We start from the raw sequence: 11578 nt of genomic DNA on the forward strand, positions 1-11578 counted from the left end.
TCACTAAATTCTAGCAGGCAATTGTAGCTTTACCTCTCCAGAAATTCTACATTTTCCTAATAAACTCACAAACCAAAAAATTTTGTACCTTCCACAGATTTCTGTCCACTTGTTTGCAAGATCTGTAAAAAAAAAAACACTGTAGAAAGATTTGTAAAAATCAAATAGCAGCAATACAGACCCATCTAGGGGAAGAAAACTGCTTTTCTAGAACTCTTTTTTTTTTTCCTCTCACAGTGGACAATACTGACGGGTTGAGATTTAACCAGAGATGGGCTCCTTTTACAAGATTGCTTATATAAAGCGAAGATAACACCAGCTGGGTTCATTTGAAAGAGGACATCTTGGAAAGAGCTGACAGCACTGCTTGTGGAATAAGGCTGGAATGAAAATCTGAAATAATTAGCTTCTTCCTGTCTCGTAGGTATAACTTTTAATTTCTTGTAGAATGCATAGGATTATAATTAGAAGGAATTGTCACTGATATGTACTTTAACACACTCTTATAAATATATCTTTTTAAATAGAGGCTGAGTGAAAATGTTGGAATTGATTGGTTTTGTTAGAGCTACTGAATTGGAATGACTTTTATTTTTTTTTGTAAATTATATTTCTCACTTCTGACTCAGTCTGCTTAGTGATGTGTGCATGAGGGCTGATACTGAGGAGTGTCTACAAAGGGAAAGTATGAGAACTGCAGTCCCAATCCCACAGGCTGTATGTTTTTCCCCTGTGGGAAATAGCTTTCAGGTTAGAGGCCTGAAATGTAAATGTAAATAACTTCCATGGATATTTTCCTAGAAACTCAACATTTAGTAGCAAAGGAGAAAATGCATAATTCACCCAAACTGAGCTACATGAATCTAAGATTATATGCATCAGAATAGCCATCATCACAGAGAATAGTTTCAGTACTAAATTTTAAGCACATTATATATGTTCTTGTGTCATATTTTTTCTAGTAATTTCTATTCCCTTTTTTTTTTTCAAATCCCACTGTTTCAGTTTCATTTGGTTATATTAACACTTTAGGTTTAGACTCTTTGCAAGAAATTAAGCTAGAATAATTAAAAACCACTAAACTAAAATAGTAAAATTGCCACAGTAGTGACCCAGTTATACCAAAGGTCTTTGAAAGATTTACCCTGCAGTTGCAATTACATTGGGTAACAGAATAGAAGTAATATTAATTTTTCTCTCTAAAAAAAAAGACTTTTTAACAGTAGCTACAAGTTCAGGACTACCGAGAATGCATTGTTTTTATTTCCACTTTTTTTATTTTCCACTTTTATTAAAAAAAAAAAAAAATCAGATTTTATTTCCTGTGTCCTCAGGTCATTGCAAGAAATGGTGACTCTTGCTATTTATCTACTGGTCATCTTGGCTCGTGCTCTTGGGGGGCCTTGCATCCCAAATAAAGCAGGTAAAATAACTTCAGTCTCCTAAGATTTTCTCCTGTAATTAAGCTGTCAAAGGACTTTTTTCATTCAAAAGGCTTTTCCTTCAGACAGTTAAACTGTGGCTTCTGTAGAACTAATCCTTACATTTCTTTTATTGATCTGCTTTGAGCTAGCACAGTAAAGAATGTACCATTCAAGTCCTAACCTCACAAAGAATTAGGCATATAAGTAACTGTGCAATAACCATCGTGCAAGAAATTTAATTAAAAATGCATACAATAGCAAAGAAAACAAAAAAAAATAGAAATGTTCTGTAATATTAAAGGCTAGATGCAGCAGGTCTTTGTTGCCCAAGCTGGGCTTTAGTCCCACAGACTACAATCAAATGACCAGTGGTGATTGAATGTGCTGGGCTGAACTCCTGAACCACACCATTATATTAAAGCAAGAAAAATGCAAAAATCACTGAAAGTAAGGCTCTAATTGCACATTGATTACTTCCTAGAAACTGAAGTGATCTGGTACCAGACAGACCTGCAATTTAGATTTCACTACAATTACAAAATGTGCTCTAGAAACCTGTTGAGTTATGCCTGAATTTAGTGTTTGCTTTTTAGTGCATGGCTGCTGTCAGATTACTGTCAGTCATTTCACGGTGTATCTAAAGTATTTGGCCCTCTAGCCATTTATTTCAGTCCCTTTATTTGCACAAGCAGCTTCTCTTAACTGCAGGAATTTTCATAGCTGTAAAGCTGCCAGTTACAATCTGAGTATTAACACAAGCAGAATCAGCTTGCATGTGCTGAACATTTGTTAATCAGAAAAAAGAGAGGTGTTAAGGTCTCTAGTTGACTTTCACAGATTATTCCCTAGCAGACATGGAAAGGCTGCAAAATGAGGCTTTTAGCATAAAAAATGAGAGTGGCGAGGGCTTTAAAAGAAACAACTGAATAATTCCAGGGAGGGTGCCTTTTTTTCTCGCTGTGGTAATTGGAAATCTTTCTCAATTTTCAGGTCACTAATGGTTAGTCAATATTTGCCCTTAAAATTTCCATCATATGTTCAAATTGGTTCTGCCTATGAAAAATATCCAACTCTGCTGTCATGAAGCAATCAGTCTGTCTGTTATGATGTTCAGTATTCATGTCTGTATTAGCAAATCACCATGTCTGGAAACACACAGCACTGCTGTTAACAGGGCTGGGAGTTTGGGTCATTTCCTATTGTTATTAGCAGGCCTGGGTTCTTCAGTTCATTTTTAAATCTTGGCTTTTGACTTGACAATTGGAAAAATCAGCTTGTGCTGACACTACAGTGCCAGTCCAAGAAGAGAAAGGCAGAATATCTATTGTGGCCAAGATCTATAAAACAGCACAAAACAGTGTAGATCTACAAAGCCTACCAAACAACCTCACCAATATTATTTTTACAGAGTCAGTAGTATTACAGAAAACAGCTTTGCAGCATAAGTTAATGAGGTATTTCAGTGCAGTCCTTTTTTTACTTCAGGTTTCTCAGCAGTGTCTCTGCTTTTCAATCAGCTATTCCAGAAAGATAAAAAAATTACACAAAGTTCTGCATTGATTAGAAGGCAAAGGCCAAACTCTTCCAAAGAGGACAGAATTTAACAACCTGAAGGTCAGTTTAGTGTAGCAAAATCTGTTCTCATTAGGGGATCTCCCAGCACACCCCTGTTCACAGAAAGTTAAGCCCAATGGAAAGTAAGTGGGCAGACCCATCTCTTTGAAAAGAAATTACCACTGAATAACTCTTAAGTGTATCACTTTCCTTTCAGATGTAATTCTGGTATACTGCTATCCTAAAACCATCATTACCAGAATTCCAGAGTGTCCCTATGGATGGGAGGTTAATCAGCTGGCACTTGGAGGCATTTGCTACAATGGGATCCACGATTCAGGATATTACCAATTCACCATCCCAGACCTGTCACCTAAAAACAAATCATACTGTGGGACACAGTCAGAGGTAAGACTTTGAAGGTCTCACTCAGGAAGTGGCTGAAGTCACTTGGGAGAGTCCTGTCCTCTTCAGCTTTAGGTACCAATGGAAGAAGAAGCTAAACTGCAGTATCAAGGAGAAGGAAGAATCACACAGCTGTGCTTTACAGTTCCAGGCAAAATACTCACAGGCTTAGTGACATTATTGTGCTGTTCACTGGCACCTGTATTACACAGAACTTATGTTTAATAAGGCAGCACAGCATATAAAGAGCTACCAAACTGTTTCCTTGGAGAGGCTGTTTTGACACCCTAGTGTTCATGTTTCAAAGTACCTTCCTGATGCCTCAATGACTCATACTGCCCATATTTCTCTGTCTCCACAGTTCAAGAATCCCATGTATCACTTCTATAACTCCATCGTTTCCAATGACTCCTCAGTGATTGTGAAGAGCCAGCCTGTGAATTACTCATTCACCTGCACATACAATGCCAACTACCTGGTGAACCAGGCTGCCTTTGATCAAAGGTACATCCTCTTCTGGGAGTGTGTCTTACCCTGTCCTCATCACCATGCCTCACTCATGCAGAATTTTGTGCTGTCCCCAGGGTGGCCACAGTCCATGTGAAGAACGGGAGCTCTGGCTCATTTGAAAGCCAGCTGTCCCTCAACTTCTACTCTGTAAGTGCTCTTTGTCACTCACACCTTCACCTTTACCTTACAAAAGCTTCAGCCAAAGAGCTGGAGAAAACAGAGCTGCTGCTCCTGACTTTTACGTGTCATGGAGCACATTACTAGCCTGGAACAGATAATTGCAGTGGGATTGGCAGGGCTTCTTCTTTCTGCTGATTAACAGGGATATACTTAAAGTGAACAGAGAAGACACATGCCAACTGTTCTTTTAATCCCTCAATTCAGGCATTTTTCTGCGGAGAGGTATATTTCTAACCTGCTGACAGGTTTTATAAGAAAAATCAAAACTTGTTTGTAGTCTCACTGCAAGAGCAGCATGAATCTTCACGTACTCCTGGCCTTGCATGGCCTCTACAGATACAGCAAAGCTCCCTGCATTTCTCTTGCAGCTTTCTCCCTGGTCCTCTCTCCTGACACATATCTCATGTACCCTACAGATCATTAGGTCATGCTGGAATTTTTTTGGCAACAAAACACTGTCCCTTGATATCAAGCAGATCTTTTGAAGCACCCCTCTCCTCTTCACAGCTCCACTGCACTGCTGGAGCAGCCAACTCCTAATCCTGGAAACTTTACTTCACAAAAGCAAAGTCAAAATCACCAAACCAGTCTCTCTATTCTAGCATAGCGAGAAAAATCACAACTAGGAACATACTGTGTTAAAATTATAGGCCAGGTAAAAGGAGTAATTACCACTAATGGTAAACCATTGCTAGGATTAAACCTGATATTTTTAATGTAATTCTGGTGCTAACTTTGTTGCCATCTTACCCAACAAGAAGCATCAGTATTTAAGGCAGGCATTTCAGTGTACTTGTAACAAAAGCTTTTCACCTGAGCACCACACTGCTCATGTTCAGCAGATTGGCTTTTTTTTTTTTGGTGATTTCTGCTTGTCTTCATTCCTTTTCTCCAACACATGGTCCTGTCCCAACTCCATTCCCATTCCATACACTCATTTCCACTCTCTCACTCCCACCAGAAGCAGCAGCAGCAAGCTTTCTTCCCACCCATGTTGCAATATAATATATGCTACAACCCAAACAGCATCAAGTTCTGTCACTGAGCATCATTATATGCCAAATATTAACAAAAATATTTTTAAACATCATCTTGGGTTTGCTAAAGTCCTACTACTGGTGTAGAGTTTGGAAGTTGCAGGTTATAAGAACCCAGATTTCTGGGGTCAATCTCTGCAGTGGTGTCTGAAGTTGAATCATGCCTTGCTTTGCGTGTATGAGTAATTCATGGTGCCTTTGTCTTTGTCTTTCAAAGAATGCCAAGTTCTCAAGTATAAAGGAAGCCCCCTTTGTCGTTGAAACATCAGAAATTGGTTCTGACATATTTGCTGGAGTGGAAGCCAAGGGCTTAAGTGACAGGTAGGCAAGGGAAGGAGGAATGAGTAATAAATTGGAAACTGGGACGTTCCTTGCTAATCTGGGGTTTGTACCTCCGCAGGTTTAAGGTTGTTCTCAACAACTGCTGGGCAACTCCCTCCTCAGAGTATTTCTACCAGATCCACTGGCCTTTGATCACCAAGGGGTAGGTGCTGGTGGGACCCAGGGGAGCCCCTGAGGATGATTGGAAAGTTGGTTTTGGGCTATTGGGGAGGAAAGGAAAAGCTGTCCCACAGCAGGGCAAATGCTTTCACCAGACTGTCACCTCAGGAGCTGTTTGACCGAAGCCACGGGGGCTCTGACACTGCTTCTCACACACCCCACAGCTGTGCCACAGACTACTCCATCCTGGTGCACGAGAACGGGAAAACGAACCGGGCCACGTTCCAGTTCAACGCCTTCCGCTTCCGCAACATCCCCAAGCTGTCCAAGGTGTGGCTGCACTGCGAGACGCACGTCTGCGACAGCGAGAAGTTCTCCTGCCCCGTGGTAAGGCTCCCTGTGGGCAAACACATGGTGCAGACAGGATGGCCAGCCCTTCCCCAGGCCATGGGGGAAGAGCCAGGCAGGGCTCTCAGCAGATGGAGGCACGGCACTGTGAGTGGCCAGCTGTGCTCCCACACCCCTGTCATGCCACAGCCAACATTGGGAAACTTGGTCAAACATACTGAGAAATAAGGTAGCCATTGAAAAATAGCTCCTGCCAATATCTCAGACTAGAGTCCTGCCTGACAAACAGCTGCAGTTAAACACAAGCCTGGAAAAATGAGAAAGTTGAGCTTTTTCTGTTTTACCAAGTATCTTGGTGCTAAGAGCACCCTGGGGGCAGTGGGAGGACCTGTCTCAAGTTCCCCTTCCCAAGGAAAGTCCTCCCTGCCATCTGCAGTAAGTTATTGCTCTTGCAGACATCCTTCTCTGCATAAAATACATAAATTGTCTCTGGAGCAGGAACTGATGTAGAGGAGTGGATTCCTGTATCCTTACATGGGAATATGGTGAGGATACTATACAGGCACCTAATTTAACAGCAGCAGGTGCTCATAAAATGTCTTGCTTTAAAGACTTCTCTCTCCACCCTCCACCAAGTCAGAGCTCTGCCATTCTTTCTCTCATGCAATGAAATCAAATTTTATTTTACTTGAAATGAAAGTCCAAAATACTCCATGGCTAACATGCTGTCATTTCAATAACAAATGTTTCTTGCTGGAGAAGAGAAAGTATCACTCCTGGTGAGCCAAATTTTTCTAACCCCTTTCTCAGTCAGGAGCCAAATTAAGGCAGCATTTTGTATTATACAGCCTCAGTGCTAAGCAGGGAGAATTGACTTGTACAAAATTAGCCTGTTTGACAAAAACACATTGCTAGAAATTCTAAGTTTCAAAGGCAACAGAAAAAAAACTCTTAGATCTTGCTGTTTATTTTCCAAGATTTCTTCAATTTATCTAGCCACAGACCAGAGTTAAAAGAAAATACAAACCCATTACTTCATATGTGCCTCTCTGGCAGTACTGTCAAACACCTACATCATCCTTTCGGGAACTGTGGAATTCCCACCTCACCCTCCAGTGCAGGATAATTGTTCCACCAGGTGACACCCCTTGAGTCCACTTCCCACTGAAAACTGCAGCTGGTGGTCTCCTGCAATTAAGGTTGAACCAAGCTGGTGGTCTGTGCTTACAAACAACTCATAACCAGCATTGCCACATACTGAGTTTGTAATAAAAATGCCCACAGCTGGGGATCTGCAAAGGTCAGGAGATGCACAAGGACCTTTAATCTGCAGAGCACTGCCTCCAATACAGACTTTGTCAGCTGTGACAGGCATCATTAGTGATGGACATGAGCTGATCTGTATGGAAAGGATCTGTTCTGCCTGTTTCTACCCAATGGGCAACAATTATCATTAGCAATAAACAACCACACAAGCCTTCACAGAGGTCAAGGGTTAAACAGATGGAGCTCAGTTTCCCCCTTCTTGACAGGAGTTTTGTTTAAGGCAGGGTGGCAAAGGCAGCCCACCAAAATCTTCAAAAATGAGCTGTAAAGACTCTCCTGCACTAAAACTCCCAATAATTACAGACAGAAACAAAAAAGCCCCTAGAAAATATACAGCAATTTCCTTGGCTGAAAACACAAGAATTGTGCCCAGTTGTGGATTTTTTTTGGTAATTTGTAATTATTCTGGTACACGTCTCTCTCTCTCTCGAGACATGCGACAAGCGCCAGCAGCGGGCGGAGCAGAGCGGCGGCGTCCTGGTGGCCGAGATCACCGTGCGCAGTGAGTGCCTGGGCAGGGGCGCTGCCCTGGGCAGCACGGAGCTGCCAGCATAGGAGCAAGGGAGGGAGGAAAGCCCTCTGCCAGACCCCTTTCCCTCAGGGCAGCAGCAGTCTAGAACAGGAGTTGATCCCCTCCAACGCTGGCAGAAGAGCTCAGTGATATTCTCTTCACTTGCCAAGTGAGTCAAGGCACCCCTGTGGCATTTATGACAAATGGCCAAACCACTGGCACACGGGGCTGGCAGTGAAAGCTCTGCTCACCTGCCTGTGACTGCAGCAGCAGCTCAGACACGCTCTGGCAGCTTGCACAGGAGTGGGACAGGGGTCAGGAGCAGCAGGGAAGGTTTTCTTTACACTGTGGGTCTGTCCTTCAGCATAGCCACACCACCTTCAGGTGTTGAGGGGATGCTTTGTGCCTGTCCCTCCTGAGTCACTGAGAGCACTGCCACCAGCCTTCCCCACTGCAGAACAACTGTTTCCTCCAGCTGCTGCCTCCTGCAGGCACCAAGGATTTCTCTCTGAGCTGGTTCATCTTTTGAAACGAGTCCTTGAACAAATTATGTTTTCACCAGAGCCCTTTATACTAGCTTATCAACTGTATCCACAGCACTCTGAAAGCCAATTTAAAATTACAAATACAGATAAAGTAAAATTATTACAATCCATTATGTTGCACCAGTAAACCCCCATTGATGTTAGATGGGAAAAGAATTGAGGATCCTTTTATAACTTCAAACCAAATCCAAGCAAATCTAAGAGGAAGTAATATTCAGAACTTCAAAATGTGACAAATGTTTTCTGTTCTGCTTTTACAAAGCATGCTGGTGCACTTTGCCCTATTTTAAACATCCTGATGTAATCTTTTTCCTCCTCTTTTATACAGGCAAAGGTTTATCCAGATTTTACACTCTCTCAGGTAAACAGCAATGTATGACAATGAAAGTGTCAATCCCAGATGTGGATTTTGAGTGTCTTTTGTTAACATAAAATTCATAGCTCAAAGAAAAAACCTGAAATATCAGTAAATTTGACAGACAAGTGTATATTTCAAAATGAAATTTTATTTCCCAGTGTTATACACTTTGTTTTCCTTCATTTGGTACATCCCTCACACTGGACAATAAAATCATAGCAATAATTTCCAATACTGAACAGTGCTTTCTCTAACTGGCACACCCTGTTCCCAAAAAGGAGCAATCATGTTTTACTGGGTTAATAGGGGAGTCTGAAAGCATTTCTGATTGGAAAGGCTTTGAAACACGCCTTTGAAAGTCTATTTGTCAACATTTGATATGTTGACAGAGACACTTTAGGGTGTGCAGTTTTATTGAACAGGGTGGGAAGGTGAAAGGGAGCTGACAGGGAAGTACTCACACACAGCCTGTGTTTCTCTTGCAGATATCATCTTCCACCTACTCTTTGTGACTGGATTTTGTGCTGTTTTATTATAAAATGCAGCCCAGCTGTACTTCATAACTTTCCCCAATGCTGTTTGGACCTGGACTTCTTTACTAAAGATGTTTATTTTACAGAGGAAAAAGGAAAGCCACAGAAAATCATTGTGCACCATTTTACCAGATAAATAAAACATTCCATGAGCTTTGTGCCTCAAATACTGGAAAATCCCAAAGCAGATTTGCTTCTCCCAAGTCTCTGCTGGCATTTTAAACTAGCAAAAATCCTTGGGTTATGTCTTCTGCCAACCCCTCCTTTCAAAAAGCTGTGATGGCAATAGGACTCGTTTCTGAAGAGAATATAGAGATGTGCAAACTCAGCATTTTTCAATGTCACATTTACCTTCAGGGTCTCCCTTCCTTATTAGTCTCAGTCTCCTCTCCAGGCCTGGCCTTGCAAAGTCCCCGTTTCTTCTGTGAAGTCTTCGAACAAAGCAAAACCCAACCTAACACATCAAGGGTGGGAGGAAAGGGTGCTTTTCATGTAGCAGTAATTAGAAGGTGCTCAGAGTTAATTACCTGACATTTCTTTCCTGATTCTCAGCGTTGTCAGTATTGATTGGCTGGATTAAGTAGAGCACGCTGTAGGAGTAGGATGTCTCGCTGACTGGACAGGCTCAGTTTTGGATGGTTTCATGGTGTGGGTGCATACTGAGCACAGCTAAGGTTGGAAAACAAGCTAATGAGCTTTATACTTCCTTGAACACATAGCCAGTGGCAGAAACACCAGGCTCCAGGTGTTAGGGCTGTACCTAATAAGACAAAACCACTGGAAAGGGAAATCATTATTTACAAAAGTATCAGGAAATATCAGGACATGAAACAATTCCCCAAAAAAGCCTAACAGTAGGCTCTCTGCTTCCATTAGTAACTAGAATAATATTGAAAAAAACTAAGTGTCAGAAACATTTTTAGAACTTTTCCATTAAACTTCCTGATCCTAAATGTGAAAGAGGGAAAAATGACTATAATTGTTAGACTTCCAGTTAATGAGCACTATGTTGGTACATACTGAAGCATGAGTGCATTACAGAATTGTTGCTATTGTTTGTAGAGGGAGACTCCTGAATAATTCAGAGAAGAATTTCCAGCTCACTGTTCTTGGTAAAAGCTCGTTGTAATGAAGATAATGCTGAGTTAGAACGTGCATCCAGGGGTAAAACAGACACATTCCAGTCCTTTTCCACGGGCTCCTTTGGCTCCGCCAGGCGCGCTCTCGGCCCGCGGGCGCCGTTCCCGGCCGCGCACAGCAGAGGGCGCTGCGGGCACGGCCGAATCCGGCTCCGGCTCCGCGCTGACTGTCCGGTGTCAGTCCGGTGTCTGTCCGGTGTCTGTCCGGTGTCTGTCCGGTGTCTGTCGGTGTCTGTCGGTGTCTGTCCGGTGTCTGTCCGGTGTCTGTCGGTGTCTGTCCGGTGTCTGTCCGGTGTCAGTCCGGTGTCTGTCCGGTGTCTGTCCGGTGTCTGTCGGTGTCTGTCGGTGTCTGTCCGGTGTCTGTCGGTGTCAGTCCGGTGTCTGTCGGTGTCTGTCCGGTGTCTGTCCGGTGTCTGTCCGGTGTCAGTCCGGTGTCTGTCGGTGTCTGTCCGGTGTCTGTCGGTGTCTGTCCGGTGTCTGTCCGGTGTCAGTCCGGTGTCTGTCCGGTGTCTGTCCGGTGTCTGTCGGTGTCTGTCGGTGTCTGTCCGGTGTCTGTCCGGTGTCTGTCCGGTGTCAGTCCGGTGTCTGTCGGTGTCTGTCGGTGTCAGTCCGGTGTCTGTCGGTGTCTGTCGGTGTCTGTCCGGTGTCTGTCCGGTGTCTGTCTGGTGTTTGTCCGGTGTCTGTCCGGTGTCTGTCGGTGTCTGTCCGGTGTCTGTCGGTGTTTGTCCGGTGTCTGTCGGTGTCTGTCCGGTGTCTGTCCGGTGTCTGTCCGGTGTCTGTCGGTGTCTGTCCGGTGTCTGTCGGTGTTTGTCCGGTGTCTGTCGGTGTCTGTCTGGTGTCTGTCCGGTGTCTGTCGGTGTCTGTCCGGTGTCTGTCGGTGTCTGTCCGGTGTCTGTCGGTGTCTGTCTGGTGTCTGTCCGGTGTCTGTCCTGTGACCCGCGCTGACTGTCCGGTGTCTGTCCGGTGTCTGTCCGGTGTCTGTCCGGTGTTTGTCCGGTGTCTGTCCGGTGTCAGTCCGGTGTCAGTCCGGTGTCTGTCCGGTGTTTGTCCGGTGTCTGTCGGTGTCAGTCCGGTGTCTGTCGGTGTCTGTCGGTGTCTGTCCGGTGTCTGTCCGGTGTCAGTCCGGTGTCAGTCCGGTGTCTGTCGGTGTCTGTCCAGTGTCTGTCCGGTGTCAGTCCGGTGTCTGTCCGGTGTCTGTCTGGTGTCTGTCCGGTGTCTGTCCTGTGACCCGCGCTGTCTGTCCGGTGTCCCGCAGTGTCTGTCCGGT

The 11578-nt window shown here is 43.9% G+C and overlaps 1 protein-coding gene across 1 annotated transcript; it reads left to right on the forward strand.

The window, feature by feature from the left end:
* Window positions 1-380: 380 nt before the first annotated feature.
* On the forward strand, window positions 381-10460 carry TECTB (tectorin beta). The gene is made up of 11 exons (XM_079313238.1): window positions 381-420; window positions 1335-1423; window positions 3196-3386; window positions 3745-3887; window positions 3968-4040; window positions 5328-5431; window positions 5511-5594; window positions 5776-5938; window positions 7658-7727; window positions 8610-8642; window positions 9125-10460. Exons 2-11 carry the CDS (start codon window positions 1348-1350, stop codon window positions 9175-9177), a joined length of 990 nt encoding a protein of 329 aa, XP_079169364.1. The 5' UTR covers window positions 381-420; window positions 1335-1347; the 3' UTR covers window positions 9178-10460.
* Window positions 10461-11578: the final 1118 nt, after the last annotated feature.

Source organism: Erithacus rubecula (genome assembly GCF_903797595.1).
Source record: "Erithacus rubecula genome assembly, chromosome: 9".
In the NCBI taxonomy this organism is placed as follows: domain Eukaryota; kingdom Metazoa; phylum Chordata; class Aves; order Passeriformes; family Muscicapidae; genus Erithacus; species Erithacus rubecula.

What these genes read in the sequence shown, in the direction of transcription:
- TECTB (XM_079313238.1), top strand. Translation starts at nt 1,348, where the DNA reads ATGGTGACTCTTGCTATTTATCTACTGGTCATCTTGGCTCGTGCTCTT. An exon ending in TTGCATCCCAAATAAAGCAG is followed by an intron (nt 1,424 to 3,195) that starts GTAAAATAACTT and finishes CTTTCCTTTCAG; the next exon opens with ATGTAATTCTGGTATACTGC. An exon ending in GCCAAGGGCTTAAGTGACAG is followed by an intron (nt 5,432 to 5,510) that starts GTAGGCAAGGGA and finishes GTACCTCCGCAG; the next exon opens with GTTTAAGGTTGTTCTCAACA.